This window comes from Takifugu flavidus, chromosome 6 (assembly GCF_003711565.1).
Source record: "Takifugu flavidus isolate HTHZ2018 chromosome 6, ASM371156v2, whole genome shotgun sequence".
Classification (NCBI taxonomy): domain Eukaryota; kingdom Metazoa; phylum Chordata; class Actinopteri; order Tetraodontiformes; family Tetraodontidae; genus Takifugu; species Takifugu flavidus.
Genome location: NC_079525.1, coordinates 10065100 through 10082334, shown reverse-complemented (window position 1 = coordinate 10082334; position 17235 = coordinate 10065100). Strand labels below are relative to the sequence as shown.

Genomic DNA, 17235 nt, shown 5'->3' with positions numbered 1-17235 from the left:
ATGTGCTTTATCACGTCGTAGCCAGAATTCCTTCGCTGATGTCACAGATAACAGATACACTGCCAAGATCAGTGTCAGTAATTTTGGAATAGTGAGTTAGGATTGGTTCTAGTGTCGATAGTCAGCAGTTTCTACACTAATAACTAGATGATATAAATCTTAGGCAGACTTGACTATTCAAGTATTTATTCACCTTCCTGACCGGCCAAACACGACAACCATCAACCCTGTTGACATTATAGGCTTCAGTACAAAATCTAAAGGAGGCACAGAAGTAGAAGATTATTTTGGAAATATTAAATATGTTGAACTTTATTTTATTAATCAATTTTTTTTTTACATTGGCTCCGGTTGTCTGCTGGAGTCTGTAATTACGGCTGCCAACTGTCTGCTGGCACATCACACCCTGAACACCCAGCAGCCAACACAAAACCTTTATTAAAAATAGTTATTTCTTATCACATTAACAGGAGAATGGTGACATTAATGACTACAACTAATTCTAAATGACTAAAACTTACATTTCGTAGGAGTTTGTTCATCGTTTGTGATTTTGTACCTTTTGTTTGAAGCTCTCTGTTTTTGATTTGATAATTATTTCCAATAAAATCAAATATTGTTGCAATATGCAGAACCTTTTTTTTATCATCCCTATTGCGCTTCTTTTGGGATCCAATCTAATAACTGATAAGAGTTAGATTAGACTGTTAAAGGGCTGTTTTCACCAACCTCTCCACTAACTTTAGTTCCCATCATCTGTGAGACGTTAAACAACCAGGAAACAGTTATTTCTCAGAACAAGGAAGTGCTGGCATTGCCTGGGTATAAACATATTTGCCATGGTTCCTCATGGTTGCAAATATTTCATTTAATTTCAACAGAAACCTGGCACAAACTAAATGCTGTCTCAGGTGTCATCTACTTGTGTAACTACAACTGGTCTGAAATCAGCAAAAAACTTCAAGAAAACTGGACCCCCAACATTCTGTGGATGAACGACAAATTCGCTGCTGTCTGAACTTGGAGGTTCTGCAGCTGTAATAGTTGAGATATGCTTGTTGTTGTTTTTTTAATGACGCCTGTCAGCACTGAACAGAGCAAACAGTCCTCCTGCACAATATATACAGTATGTATAGAGATGTAGATATGAGGTACACATGTGGCACTTCATCATATGAAAGGCAGTGTAGCCGGCAGGGCTGTCTGTGTGTGTTGGTATGTATTTAATGACTTTCAGGAGGAAAGATGTTTAATGTCTGACGTCTCCTCCCCGTGTCAATGAACCTCCTCTCTGTGTTCAAGCTGCACCTTGAACAAATGAAATTAAAAGGATAAAATGTTGGTTGTATATAATGAATGGCAGAATGCAACAAACAAATATTCTTTGCTGTATTATTTAGATGAGGTTGAAGGTTGTTCAGGGGTCAAGGTGTAGGCTCACACATTACTGTTTCATCATTGCTGCACTTTATTTATCAGAAGTTATTATCAATGTTGCAATTAAATGCCCGTTTATCATCTTTGACACTGAGGCTGTTGACAGCACTGCGAAAACCCATTGGGGTGTTACTGTTTCTGTAGGTTTGTCATTCTTTCCAGTCTTCTTGTGATCAGTGGACAAGCACTGGCAGAGCCAGCTAGCGTTTCCTTGGAAAAATGGGGAAGCTCTGTGAAATGTCACAATTGCACATAAAACTAAAATAAAAAAATACAGCTTTATATTTCCTTACATTTATACTTACATGTTTGCAAGGGGCAAAAAAACCCAATGAATTAAATGATCAAACATGATAAAGTGAAAGTAAAAACAGAAAGTGTTGACATGGAAGACATAATCATTCTTAGATCATATTTACAGAGGAACAGGTTGAGTAACAAGCTCATCAGAAATCCTGATGTCACTTACTAGGAAAAACACCCTTTGTCTGCTTCACAGGTAAAACACACTGATTTAACATTTGGCTGTGTTACAGCTTGGCAGCAAACTGCAATTCAATTTGAAGTGTCGAAATGAAAGATTTTATGAGGTAGAAGTAGGTGGAGGCAGTTATTTTAACAAGTACTGTGGTGATAATGCATGATGGGGCAGTTCTTTGCAAATGCTCCGAGAGGCATGAAAATAGCCAAGAGAAACAAGGCAAAAAAAATGGGCTTTCCAAAATTCTGTCTTTTATAAACTGGATGATTATCCAGTACTGTAATTCACTCTTGAATTCATAAACAAAAATATAATTAAAATGAAAAGTTCATATACCGGTGTTGATATACAAAAGACATCTGCATAATGGTTGTATTCTCTGATTGGCAGCTTTAAATTTAAGGCTCTCCTTTGGCCAGTCAGAAATAAGCAAATTATTTAATGTTAAGTAAAAAAACATTTCTCAACTAGTTTAGTCTTTGCTCCATTCCATAAAAGTAATTTTGGTCGCACTTACTGCCACACACAACTGTGACTGTGTGTACAGAAAAATGTATTAATTACATTATATTATGGCCATTCAGAATCATTCAGTTGCATCATTTTACATTAAATTACACTTATATTTGGTCTATGAAACAATAGGATTCATATCAGCTGGCACAATATTATACTGAGTCTTGTTTTGGCTTTGCAACTTAGTATCCTTAATTTGAGAATATAACACAGGGCAGGGCATATAGTTACTGATGCTGTCTGAACATCTCCAGTTGCTTTCATGGACAAAATAAGAAGCAGGTTGAGGATATTGTTGCTGCTTCAACAGTCAGTTTTTGCTCTTAGGAAGCAATGTCAGCTTTAAACAGTTGTCCAAACATCTGTCCCTCTCGGCCATCTAAGCTGGAACCTCTTCCAGTAGTTGTCTTTAATAATTCTAGATTTATACAGATTTATGTTTCACATTTCTTTGAGATTGAATTTGTCCTCTTTGTACAGCTTTAAATGTCCATGTACTTTCATCTACATAATGCTTATTCATGACAAAAGTTACATAGTGGAACTTGACAGACTCCACCAAACCTTTTCATTATTATTTTAGTTGATCAAAGATTCTCTTAGAACTGGAAGAAAAAAATCACACATCTCTTCAGAGGGCAGACCTAGGCAGGTAGATATTAAAGGTTTATGTGCAATGCAATAATCTTTGTGGAACAAAAATTTAATTTAATCAATTCATTTAAATGACCACCAGCTTTAACCAATGTGTACCTCCGTCCATTATCAATTTATGTCTCAATGCATATATTCAACTTCATGTTTAGTTCGTCGAATTCTGCCAAGAAATCGAATCAATACAAAAATAAACAAAGGGACTGACATCGATTTATTTTATTTTCATGTGTACAGTCAAATGTAAAATTTTACTTAATCATTAACTTAACATCTCTGCACAAAGTCTGATTTTTAATTTGACCTTGATCACTATCCTTTAACTTCAGCATTCGCTCAGAAATTATCTGCTTATCTTGTGGAATTGAAACAGAAAAGCACATCCGGAAACACTCGCGCACACGAACTCACGCGCACAAGCGAGCGCGTGTTGGACAACCCCGCCCTCGTCACGACCCGGCGCCGCCCAGCGCCACGACCCGGCGCCGCCCAGCGCCACGACCCCGTGGAAGAGACAGACAGGAGATCATGTGACAGCAACAAAACGGGACACACACACACACACACACACACACACACGCACGCACACACTCGCTGACGGAGAGAGTTTCGTAACTTAGGGAAGTTTTTTGGAGCAGCTCTTCGCGGTGGTTTATTCACATGTCAGCGACATAACACAGAGCTGCTCTTCGCCTGCGTCACCTTTTCTGTGGAGTTGGTGTGTGAAGTGGCGCTACCGAGCCGTGAAAGCAGCGTCTCTCCCCCGGGATTATCATCCGACAAGTGAGTGTTCGATGCCGGCGGAGATATCCGGGCAGTCACCCGGGTACTGTCGCATGTTCGGCGGGCGAGTAATTGTGTAATTGTGGTGTTTTGAAAGGCAACGTGTGGTAAAGCTGCTCTGTTAATCTCCACTTTAGTCCGGAACAGAACTGTGGCTATTCTAAATGACAGCCACGTTTTGAGCCTCATTAATTAGCGGTAACGACTGTGATTTATTTTTTAAGAATATAATATTAATTCATACTTTTTCTGTGACAAGACAGGCAATTACAATGAACATAAAGATTCTATAAGAGAGAAGGGACTATCTGGTGATGTCCGATGACTAACCCCAAAGTAGGACAATAGAGCTATTTATAGCTTTAAGGCCTTTCTGTAGAAAGTCCTTCTATTAAATTAAAATGATAAATTACACAGGCTCAACCTGATAGTTGCTTATTGATTAGTTCATCTGTACATCTGTGACATCTGACGTCAGCATAATGTCAAATGGGATTTAAAGGTTTATTGTCTAACGTGTCTTATTGTGTCCAAATTCTGAGTCTGATATCTCAAGCAAAACAATGAAATAAAAGACAGACTTTCTGTTGGTTTTGATTAGGTTTTTACTCTAGACACTAAATAGTAAAAGTTTCTCGTCTGTAGGTCAAAGACAGATTAATGATGATGCTGAAGGGTGTGTGTGTATGTGTGTCTGTAGGTGAGAGTGTTGCTGAATGTTGTCAGTGCTAACAGGTGTGTGTGTGCACAATTATTGACAGGAGAAACTTTTGGTACTTTTTTGGACTGTGTCCCCTCACATTTTTGTCTGTGAGTGTTTCTCCGTCTCTCCTTGTTTCCTGTGCTTTGTATGAAGGCTCGGGCTTGCGTCACACATTCCACTTGGCATATGAAGCTCTTATCCTGTTTAGAGCCTGGAGTGAGAGAAAGATGGGAGGAGATGTGGATGTGGGGGGTGGATGGGTGGAATGAGGGCAGCCTCTTTCTCTCTCTTTCTGCACTCCTCTCTCAGGCAGTTTTAAGAGGAAAAAACAGCAAGTTGACCTCTTTCTTAATTGTTTGTCACACACACACACACACATAAACACACACACACACCTAAGACTCCACCCACCTCTACGCCCTTTTTTTCCCCTGAATCAACACGCTGATGTTATCTGCTGGAACAAAATGCGCAAGAGTATGTACACACACACACATGCACACAGATGTGTTGCTCAAAGGGCACGTCCTCGGGAACATTAAGGCTAAACATTAAGCTCCTGGATGCTGAAGAGTCTCTATTAGGAGTGGAGGAAATAAGGACACTGCGGTCCACAGACAGTAAATGTTAAAAGCTGTAACCCGTTACACAACTTCACATGCGTGCCAAAATGCGGATGCGCACACACACACACACGTACACACTTGTGGAGTCTGTTGCTTTGAAACCGCTGGATTGAGCCACTGTGTGGCTCTTTCTTACAGTAAGCCCCCTCCCCATGTTTGAGGTTCATTGAAGGTTTGTCGTTCTTTGGTCAAAACCGCCTGATTTCCTTCCCCATTTCTGTCTCCACTCGCTTCCATTTTGACATAGTTTGGACAACAAGGCTGTTTTTCTTTCCCCATTCTCTTTTATTCCCCTCTCATTCCTCTCTTCTTTGGGTAGGGAGGTACAATGGGGGGTCAGACAGGAAACCGCAGGCCCCCTACAGCCCCCCTCCAACACACATTTGGCTTCACTCTGGTTCTCCACCTCCTCCTTTTCTTCACTGCCCTCGACCCATCACGCAGTGTGGAAATAATAACAGTCAGACTAAACTCTGAGTGCTTCCGCTTCTCTCTTTCTCTCCCTGGCAGCTTCCCCCATCCTTCTGTCCTCGGTTCTCTGGAAAGCCTCAAAACTTCTCTCTCAGACGAGCACGGCCCCAGGTGCGTGCACTTGTGTTTAAGGTTATGTCAGCTCCGGTGTGTCTTTAAATGTGTGTTTGGTCGATGATGGATACAGTTTCCGTCCCCCTGCTCACGGGCCCCCTCTGGCTCCCCCCTCCGAGGTCTGGAACCCGACATTCAGCTGGAGAGGAGCCGAGAGGGGGTCTGCGAGTGTGTGTATCTGTGTGTGTGTGAGTGTGTGTGTGTGTGTGTGTGTGTGTGTGTGTGTGTGGCTGCAAATAGTCCAGATGAAGGAGTGGGAAGCCAAAATAAGGGGTTAGGGGCTTCAGCAGCAGGAGTCCTGAAGTCAGGATCCCAGTCTGAGGCATGATTAGGGGAACTGGGAGCAGGAAGTGAGGTAAGGGTTTGAAATTACAGAGCAGGGGGTACAGCAGAGGGTAGGTTTGTGAGAATGAAGGGAAGCGGAAGGAGCAGAGCAAGTTAAGGCGGAGGTGAGCTCAGGAAAAGGAAAAGTCGGAGGCTGGAAAGTTAAATCTCCACCTTGTTGAGTCACCCAGTTTGGGCTGTTAAATTGGAAATGACCAGCATCTCCAGTGGGTAACAAGATGTAAGTCAACACTAAAGGATAAATGTTGAATATTGACTCATTTAACTGGGATCAAAATGACAACTAATACGAGGTGGAAAATGGGTTTAGGGAAGACAAAAGAAACAGATTCTGTGTGTGTGTGTGTGTGTGTTGTGGCATGTTCTTGGACAGGGCTGTTGTCTGGAGGTTTCTGGTCTCTCTGGTGATCTCATCACCATCAGCCTGTATGTGCGTATCTGTAATAATTTAGTACTTCAGTGATTTAGCATGTGCATTCTGTCGAGCTTGCAGAAATTTGGTGTGTATGTGTGTGTGGTTGATTTAGTAGCCAAGGATTCCGAGCCACAATATTTTCCACATCAGTCATGTTGCTTTATATCAGGGAGCGAAAAGAAGTATGACGGTGGCATGTGGTTGGGATGAACACAGTAGTAAAGACAGACCTGATGAGTGGAGACGAGGTGGAGATGAAGGTTCCAAGGGCGGTGAGTGATGATGGAGGGGCGTCGGGTGGAGTATTTGCTGAGTGGGTTGGGGTTGAGTACACAGTAGCGTTACTGACATGGAAGGACAATATTTGCTGACCATGCTTGACATGCACAAACACCCACATGTTACGCACACACGGCCTCCTCACCCGTCCACGTAGCGGCTGCATTTATACTAAAGCGTCTTTTACCTTGTAGCTTATACATTTATACAACCGTCACATCAGCCACCTGGATTCCAGTCATAGTGAAAGTTCAGCTGTTTAAGTGGAGCACTTGTGTTTGGGGAAGGGACACTTTGATTAAACTGTGTGGACTCGTTAACATTCTTTTATTGTGAGAGGCTGTGAAATCAGCTCTGGTTCTGATTTTAGCCTCAGTGTTAATGTAGCATAGATGTTGCAAATTGGTTCTAAGGCAAATTGGTTCTAAATGAGGAGGTCAGAGAAAAAGTCCTCGATTTCAAAATAAAGACCTGGCATCCTAACGTCTTTGTTTTACTCACCAGAACTTCAAAATGCAATTTAATTCGTATGAGAGCAAGAAAATGAGCAAAATAAAGTCAGCTCCAAGCTGTTAATATCAAGGAACGATGAGGTCCACCTGCTGCCGCTGGTCAGTCACCACCACCCAGACTGGTCCACGTTTACACAAACCAGTCTCAAGCAGATTTTTGTCCACCTGATGTTGAGCCTGAGCTTGACTGAATCCAATTAGATGTTATACGTGTCAGTTGTGACCTTTAAACAAACCTTTAACAACTATAAGATTGTTTTGGCTTAGTCACAATATGTGAGGAGATGACCTGAAGTCTCTGAGTGCTTTGTTTCTGCTCTGCTAATCAAATTTAAATCATTTTTGGTTCCACATGCACTAAACTTTAAGATCACATTTGTCTGAATGAGTGTTTTTGGTTGTGGATGAGAAGGATTTTGGGTCGAGTCTGTTCCAAATTGGAAGCAGTGTTTGTCCAAAGGCTAGGTCCATCATCTGGACAAAGTGGGTCTGGACATGTTGTCTTCTTCCCCCGTGCTTGCAGACACCATTCACTAAGGTGTCTTGCATATATTTGTTTCCATCCAGAACTTTCTGCCTTGAACCTGTTAGAGGAAAGTTTATTGGGGACTTCCACAGCGTGGAGCCACCGTACAAACAGAAGTGGTGCATTTCAAACAGCTGCAGGGGGAAGTACGTCCATATTGTATAAGTTAAACTAAGAAGGAGACGCTTTGTGATCATGATCTTTCTATCTGAGCTTCATATTTTCTACCTGCACGATTCCCAACAATAGAACAACTGCTTGACCTGTAGTTGAACTATGATACAATAGAGCCCAGATTACAGAACACACACTCAGACACACACAGACACACACACACCACCTGACTGTGGGCTTTGTCTGGTCAGAGATTGGCTTAGGGTGAGGCTTCAGACGTCATGTTTACGCCCTTCCTGAACACACAAGCCAGGATACTGCCGTCTTATTGGTTCATTCCCCCATCTGGACTCTGTGCCTGCAAGTGTGTGTGTGTGTGTGTGCATGTGTGCGCACGCGCTAGGGTGTGATGACCTGTTTTTGTCCATTTGTTAATAATTAAAGACTAGCTTGTCTACAAATTGTGGACTTTAATCACCTCCCTCTGTCTCACTTGTTTGTCTCGCTCTGTCTCCACATGTCTCTCTCTCTCTGTCTCCTCTCCTCCGTCCCTTAGAATATGTTTTTGACTGCCCTTGTAACCTTGATGCTACACACACACAGGGTCCTATTTCTATTCGTCCTAATCTTACACTAAAATCAATTCTAAAACTTTAACTGAAATGTGTGATCAGGTGTGAGTGAGCTGAGATGATACAGATGTGCTAAATTTAGGCCCCAGGACTGACGGACAGACTCTTCAACGGGTCTTAATAGGTGTTTTTGTGCTCGTGCGTTAGCTTGTGAGACCCAGTGGATGTGTAGTTGTTTATACTGGGCATGTTTTCACACCTGTAACTAGATTCTCATGAAAAGGACCTGTCATAAACTGGTCTGTAGCATTTTCAGAAGACTGATAGCTGGTTTTACGGAAGTGACACCCAGCCAGGAGAACATTCTTAAAATTTGACCAACCTTTGCAGACGTGCAGAAACACTGATGACAATCTGTTCAGATGAGGTTCTTGTTTTCAGTCCGGGCTGAAGTTCTGTGCAGCATCTGCTTTCTAATATAGATACATTCAGCTCATAAAAGCCTGTGTAGGAGCCTAAATTAGCATATTACAATGTAATTGTGTGGTTCAAAACAACAGTAAGTGAAATAAAGCAGCGTTTGTACTTTGTTTGGCTTCCAAGTTGGAACATAAATGCAAATTAATGTGTGAAGTGAGGGTTGTGTATATACGTGTCCTAAAGGTGTGTGTTTGATTCCATAGGAGCCTGGCCTGTGCAGCCATGCTGATATATGATTACCCTCTGAAGACAGACATGGAGACGGTAAGACACATGCTTGTTTGTGCGCTCCTGTCATGCCCCGACATGTTTACGATGCCATTCAGTAAATCTGACCGGCACACAGATTCTGTATGCTCACACACACCTTCACACACGCCTGCTACGTGTCCAGACAGACTGGTTCCCACATTCCTGCTCTTCCTGGACAAACATGTGGACATTTGCATACAATGCCATACACACTGTCGGTCAGCAGGCTAATGACGACACACACTTACACAACCGCTCAGTGTGACCATTATCCACTCTCGAATGAAGCAGGCTGTAACATTTTTGGCTGGCTGCAGCTCTTTTAATGTCAGAAATCTGTTATTCACCAGAGCGGAAATGTTTCACTTTTGCCTCTTTTGTCTCCATCTTCTGCTTCCTTCTCCCACATCCTCTCCCGTAGTCTTTCTACTCTTCGTTAGTGAAAACCCCGGAGCCGTACGGAGTGATATTCTCCCACCCTGCACACCTCTACCATCCCACGCACATGCAGGCCTTCGCCCACACCACCAGCAGCCTCTCACACACCCAGGTGGAACCAGTGGACCTTTCTGTCAGCAAGCGTTCCTCCTCCTCCAACTCCTCTTCTTCCTCCCCTCCCTGTTCCGCGGCTTCCTCCCCGGCCTCCTCGCGCAGCTCCCCACCTTCCCCTTACAGCTCTGCGGGCCACGCCTCCCCTCGCCGCTCCCCTCTGCAGTCCCAGCTGCGGTCCTCACCCTCCCATGCTCTCTCGCCACCCACTCCCTCAATTCCATATCCGACCATGGTGGGTCCTCTGATTGGCTCGGGCTCAGGGGTCATCCAGAGCTCCGGGGTGATGGTGTCACCGGTCATGGTCCCTCTGTCCGTCCTCTACCCTTCACCTCTTCATCTCCATCAGCCAATAATGGTTAGCCCGCCTGTTAGCGGTGACGACGACCATCATCGGAACAGGGAGCACAGGAAAGGTGAAGGCACATTTGTTTAATTAATGGAAGCGATTTGGACACATCAGATTAATTCCTGAATTCCTGCTAACTCCGATGAGAGGAACTAAAGCAATTCTCTGTATATTCTTCAAAACTTTGTGTTCCACAGTAATACACACTGTCATGAAGTTGTGCAACATTCAGCCGTCTTCCCATCAGATTTAGTTTAGTTTTAGTTTAGTTTTTTCCTTTTTCTTTTGAAAACCAAGAAATGCTTCTCGTTTCCTCTCTCCTCGACATGCCTTTTTATGGCTGTTTCTTTTTTCTAGCAGAAGCAGATTTGTAATTTTCACAGCTAAATGCCAAAAACACCCAGTGAAGGTGTAATACCTCCTCTTTATATTCCTCTCTGGCTGTACTGGCATCTAACGCAACCCTGGGGTTTATATTTTAAGTTAATATTAATAAATCATGCTGAGAATCTAACATAGCTTGCATACAGTGACCATGCTAACATGCAGGTTGTCAATTTGAATCCCTGTTTTTTTAAACCCTCCTTTGTAAGGGGGTCCTCATACTCATCCTTCTTTTTTAATATCGTCTCAGTTCACGCTACAAAGCATTTGGAACTACAAGGGGACGCCCACGACCTCCATAAGACAATCAAAACAGAACCACGCCCCGAGCGCGGCAGTGACATCAGCGGCAGCCTCGAAATGAAAACATCAGTCATCAGAATACCACAGGAATATGGGTGAGTGTCTCACTGACACGCATGTTTACAGAGAAGCAGCAAATGCTACTTCAACGCTCGTTTCTGCTTCCCTGCTTCCCTGCTTACTCTTTATGAAAGCGGCAGCCAGAATATTGTTGAGATTCACCTAATTTTACCAGAAGTGAAGCTGCTACAATGATCAGAGGTTTGTCCTTCACCTGGTGGGAGCATCTCACGGGCTGTCTTCATGGTCGTGATGTGCTGTCTCTCATGTACTAAATGGGTCACAACAGCCAAAGCTCAACCTGTAGGATCCATGGTTCCGAATCCTGGTGGAAGAGATGGGTTTTTTCCCTTTTTGTTCCTAAGTTTCTCTGTAATTCCAGGAGGAATCTGAGCGAATGGGAATGCGGGCTTCATTTTCCACACCGGGCTGCTCGCAGACAGATCCATATCTGGGCACTTTAGTGCACGGCTGCTCCTCTTTAAGTGTTTTTGCCGATGACATTCCTGCTCAACAGTAGCTATCAGAGATTAGCTTTCCAGAGAGGCACAGAGGAGCAGCCGTAGCAACAAGGGTTGTATGGTCAGCAGCAGCTGTGTGTGTGTGTTTGTGTGTGTGTGTGTGCACATGTGTATGCCACGGCCTGTGTTAATACGCATAAAACACAATACACCGATTGTACCCCATCATAATCAACATATGAACACATTCAGTGAAGGGTGTGTTGGGTGCGTCACATTCCTGTGATCAACTGTCCCGTCTTGCTTCACTTCCATTCTTGTTTTCCTGCCACAGCCCTGCTTGTGGCTGCACTCCACCTTAGTATTTTCTTTCTGATGGGGTCACGTTCATCCTCCTCGTCCGTTTGTTACACTACTTCTCCTCAAAAGTTGTGAAATGTGGGCTGAAATAGTCGGGGCATTTAGGGTATCTCTCGCGCGCGCACACACACACACAGACACACATACATACGCACATCGTGTACAAAAGTATAAAAACAGTGTGTATGATGTGTATATGATAGTGTATATATGTGTGTTATTGCCTGCATGTGTGTGTGATCACCGGAGATTGTTGTCACATTCGTTTACACAGAACTGATAAGTGAGTTGTTTACATTTCAACACAGGACACCTGCTCTCAAACCCCACCACACACACACACACACACAGAACATTTTTATTGTACGATGGGATTTTTTTGGACTTCCTGGCAGAAGTTGTTGTTGCGCCTGAAAGCTTCATCTTGAGTGATTCACCCCAACAGGTGGATTTTATTGACCAGCAGCGCCCCCACCTGGTTACAAGCCTAAAATTTGCTTCTGTCTCCTGTTTTTAAGGGGCAATAACCCATCGGTAATAGTTCACTCGGGCACGCAGCATCCCATCCCTGCTGAGTCTCCCGACACGCTGAAAAAGAGGCGAATCCACCGATGTGACTTTTCCGGCTGCAACAAGGTGTACACCAAGAGCTCCCACCTGAAGGCTCACCGCAGGACACACACTGGTGAGAACACCACACACAACAAAGAAAGTGCTCAAAACTAAATTTACTATATTTCTAAACAAGAAGGATACTCACAACTTAAGTAAATAGTAAATAAATAAATTTTATTCATGAAACACTCATTTTTATCAGCTAGCTGGTGAATGATGATCTCACTTGTCCTCATGACATGCCTCATAAAGGATTACCTTAGAAAACGTTATTATTTTACAGGATTCATTAATGTTGATGAGTGAAGCCTGAGTAGTCATTTATCATTTGATTGACTTGATGAAAAGTTTTGAGATCTCTCCACATTTTCCTCCGTCATCCAGGTGAGAAACCTTATAAGTGCATGTGGGAAGGCTGCACCTGGAAGTTCGCCCGTTCAGATGAGCTGACGAGACACTTCCGTAAACACACGGGAGTCAAACCGTTCCAGTGCCCCGACTGTGAGCGCAGCTTCTCCCGTTCTGACCACCTGGCGCTGCACAAGAAGCGCCACCTCCTGGTGTGAAACTCTCATCGCCATTCAACATTGGACTGTACCACTTTAACTTGGAAGAGCTGGCCTTACGTAATGGACTCCTCAAAGGGAGTGGGTGGGGGGGGACTGTTCCTCAGGGTTCATTTCTTGACCCTTTCACCTGAGCTGAGCTGGTGTCAGCGTGGTAACCGTTGAAACATCACTTTTTACCTTTTCTGCTTTATCGTCAGGTTGTTGTGACACATTAGTTGAATTAAGATGGTTGCATCAGAGCTCTTAGCAACTGTCAAAGACAGGAACCTTTTTTCTTAGGGAAAACAAAGAAGAGGTCGCAGGATCTCAGCTGGCTTGAGAGCAGCGCCCTCTTGTGGCTGTTCACCCTGCTGGTCCAGGAATGTGCTACACACACTTGCATGTATCATGCTGGTGTTTCTGTTTAACAACAGATGTTGTCATTTCTCTTTGCCTTCAAATCGGCCTGTGACCTTTGAGACACACAGACAATCGTGAACATTATTTGCTAGCTAGGCCGAGATAATGTGAAACCTTCACGAATGTATCACATGACACCAACAGTGTCGCCGCACAGCTTTCTGTGACATAGTGCTAGAGAACCTTTCCAGACATACCACGACAGACAGACAAACACTATACACCTCATCTGCCTCTGCAAGCTCACATTATGAAGTGCCTTTTGAAAGGACTGGTAGCTAATACTCGCTTTCCTCAATCTTGTGTACTTTTTGCTATTTGGGTTGAAGAAAGGGCAACTCTGGGAACACCAGAGTGAAGTTTTCAGTTAGAATGTGAAAGATGCTGCACAGGGGCATTAAGTTGTTGAGAAACATTATAACACTTGGATTAAGGGATGAAGCAATTACAGTTTTGATGAAAATTCTTTCTTATCTCGCCTTCTATATGAACTGCTTGTCTTGTGGACTGACACCATTGATGCTTTTCTATCAAAAAAATACATAGTTAGAAACGGAGAAATGATTTTCAGTTGTAATTTTTTTGTCTCGAACTTTAATTCCAACTCTCCAATCAGGGTTTGTAATTTAAAATTAATTGCAATAATGGATTTTTCAGCAATGCAACTTAATGTTTTGACACCTTCAGGAGAACAAAAGGTTTGGTTTATTGCATTTTTGTACGTGTTCCAATGTGCACTTTTAATCACCTTCCTTGATTGCGCCTTAAAAAAAATTCTAACAATGTATCTGCCGGTCAGTTTTATATCACACATTTTACAAATGTCCTTCATTTATTCCCAGGAAACATGCAAAGACACAAACGCTCAGACACATATATGTTCATGTACACCAAATGTAGCATCTCGGCTCATTTATGCCTGAATATTCCTTGCTTGTACATATTTTTGTATCCCTGCAAATATAAGTTGTAATATATATATATACATATATATATTCATATTTTATAAATTGACAGATATTAGACTGAAAGGTTAAAGGTTTTTATCAAGCATGATTTTAATACTCTCACAATATTGATATTATGCATTTCTATAATGTTGTGACTAAATACGTCCTGTCTCTTTATTTTTTCTAAACATTGGCGATTCAAAGGGAACATGTTAAACTGTGAACATATAACTGTACAGGTCTATCTGCAATGTTTGCATTATTTTAAAAACAGAACATACCACTTAATAAACTTATTGATAATATAAGCTCTTTGCTGCTGCATTCTAAATGTTGTTGCCTTTGGGGTGTTTGAAATGGTTGTGGATACATAATCCATTTCCAATGCACTCACTCACACACTTGTGCACTCTCACAGACATTTTCAATGAAAAGGAAGAATAAATGTTGTTTGGACTTTCCTGGTCAACTTGGTGTGTTAGTGGTAGGAGAATGATTGATTGATTGATTGATTGATTGATTGATTGATTGATTGATTGATTGATTGATTGATTGATTGATTGATTGATTGATTGATTGATTGATTGATTGATTGATTGATTGATGATTGATTGATTGAGAGTGGAGCAAGTGTAAGGATAGAGTGGAGCAAGTGTAAGGATTGACAAGAGCCAAAGAGTCAGAACATCTGTACAGCTGCTTTTGTATGACATAGTGGTCTGAGGATGGAACCGTGGTGAACAGGATCATTGATGCACGAGGGGAGCACAGGCTGGTTTGGTCAGACCAATTCAACTGACAAGCTACTGTAGTTTAAATTGGGAGAGAAATATTTGCTGGTCCTGTAAGAAAGGCAATTACATTTTATTGCATATGGGCCACAGACCGGTCAGGGTGTCCTTGCTGACTGGTCCACCACTGATAACCAGCACCAATAATGGGCACGTCCAGTTCTCATGCTCACGTAGCACAAGTTGGAGAAACGAATATCACAATTAAATGTGGACTGTTAAATATTAGATCTCTTTTGTGTAAATCCCTGTTAGTACACGACCTGATAGGGGATCATCACATTGATTTATTTTGTCTTACTGAGATCTGGCTTCAGGAGGAGGAGTATGTTAGCTTAAATGAATCTACTCCTCCTACCCATCTTAATTATCATATTCCTCGTGTTACTGGTCGAGGAGGGGGAGTGGCAGCAATCCATCACTCCAAGTTATTAATTAATCCTAGACCAAATTATGGTTCCAGTTCATTTGAAAGCCTGACTCTTGGCATCACCCATCTGAACTGGAAGGCAGAAAAGCCACTTCTGTTTGTAGTTGTATATCGGCCCCCTGCTGGGCCACATTCAGAGTTTCTATCTGAGTTCTCTGATTTCTTATGTCACTTAGTCCTCAGAACAGACAAAGTCATTATCATTGGAGACTTTAATATCCATGTACAGTAGTTGTTGTAAATGACAGCTTTAGAAATGGCTTCATTTCATTACTTGAGTCAGTTGGTTTCCTCCAGCAGATAAACCAACCAACTCATAGCTTCAACCACACCCTAGATCTAGTTCTGACTTATGGTGTTGAGGTAGAACATGTGTCCCTGCATTGATCCCAGGACCACCGTGTGCTTCTCCAGGGATCAATCATTATAATCTTAGCCCTGCTGAGGTTGACTCTATTGCTGAAGGTGCAGCAACCTCACTGAGAATCACGCTTGATTCTGTTGCCCCCCTGAAAAAGAAAATAGTAAATCAGAAGAGGTGTGCCCCCTGGTATAATTCACATATCAGGACCCTCAAGCAGAAAGTGCACAGACTAGAAAGGAAGTGGCATTCTTGTAAAATAGACAGCTATCATGTAGCCTGGAAAGACTGTCTATTAGTTTACAAAAAGGCCCTTCGCAAGGCTAGAACAGCTTATTTTTCGTCTTTAATTGAAGAAAACAAGAATAACCCCAGGTTTCTTTTCAGCATTGTGGCCAAATTAACCAAGAGTCACCGTGTTTTAGATCCACGTATCCCTTCTTCCCTTAGTGGTGAAGACTTCATGAGCTTCTTCACTGATAAAGTTCTAGCTATCAGAGAAAAAGCTAACCAGGCCATCCCAACAACTGGACCATCACCAGATGTGCTGACTGTGGGAACATACAGGTTCTCCAACGAGCCCTTAAACTCATTCAGAACCTATATGTTTTTCTGAGGCGTCATCGCTAATTCATAAATCCAAGACCACCACGTGTCTTTTAGATCCCATCCCAACACACCTGTTGAAGGATGTTTTACCATTGATAGGCAGATCTATCCTGGACCAGATCAATGGTTCTTTAGTGACAGGTTATGTACCCCGGTCCTACAAGGTGGCAGTGATTAAGCCGTTGCTTAAAAAACCATCACTGGATTCCGACTGGATCCTTTTCACCTTGTACATGCTTCCCTTAGGGAACATTATTTGGCAGCATGGGGTAAATTTTCACTGTTATGCTGATGACACTCAGCTTTATTTATCCATGAAACCAGAGGAGACAGTGCAGTTAGTGAAGCTTCAGACCTGTCTTAAAGACATAAAGTCTTGGATGTCTTCAAATGTCCTTCTCCTTAACTCAGGAAAAACTGAGGTCATGGTGCTTGGTCCTGAACCTCTCAGGGATAGATTGGATCACCAGCTACCAGCCCCCCCCCCCCCCCCGCTATGGAACCAGCTCCCTGTCCAGGTACGGGAGGCTGACTCCATCTCTACTTTTAAAATTAGGCTTAAAACCTACCTCTTTGAAAAAGCTTATTGTTACTAACTCTGTAGTTCCAGTTACTACCATAGACAGACAAATTATCATACTTAGGGGGTCGTCTAATCGTTAGGTCACATCTTAGTCATGCTGCTATAGGCCAAGGCTTCCGGGGTCCAGAAACATGATCACCTGACAGGCCTCTGTCACCCCACTAGGAAAAGGTCTCCTCTCG

At 42.7% G+C, this 17235-nt stretch overlaps 1 protein-coding gene across 2 annotated transcripts; it reads left to right on the top strand.

The window, feature by feature from the left end:
* Positions 1-3567: 3567 nt before the first annotated feature.
* Positions 3568-14587, top strand: klf3 (Kruppel like factor 3 (basic)). Of its 2 annotated transcripts, XM_057036253.1 has the most exons (7): positions 3586-3871; positions 5711-5782; positions 9232-9292; positions 9702-10245; positions 10813-10960; positions 12265-12431; positions 12746-14587. In XM_057036253.1, exons 3-7 carry the CDS (start codon positions 9251-9253, stop codon positions 12925-12927), a joined length of 1083 nt encoding a protein of 360 aa, XP_056892233.1. In that variant the 5' UTR covers positions 3586-3871; positions 5711-5782; positions 9232-9250; the 3' UTR covers positions 12928-14587. The 2 variants fall into 2 exon arrangements, with proteins under 2 accessions (XP_056892232.1, XP_056892233.1); XM_057036252.1 differs by lacking the exon at positions 5711-5782 and having other exon boundaries at positions 3568-3871.
* Positions 14588-17235: the final 2648 nt, after the last annotated feature.

Bases quoted from the DNA above. Each gene is read 5' to 3' on its own strand.
- klf3 (XM_057036252.1), top strand. From the start codon at position 9,251: ATGCTGATATATGATTACCCTCTGAAGACAGACATGGAGACG. The intron at 9,293-9,701 runs GTAAGACACATG...CCTCTCCCGTAG, and splicing joins TGAAGACAGACATGGAGACG to TCTTTCTACTCTTCGTTAGT. The intron at 10,246-10,812 runs GTGAAGGCACAT...ATATCGTCTCAG, and splicing joins GAACAGGGAGCACAGGAAAG to TTCACGCTACAAAGCATTTG.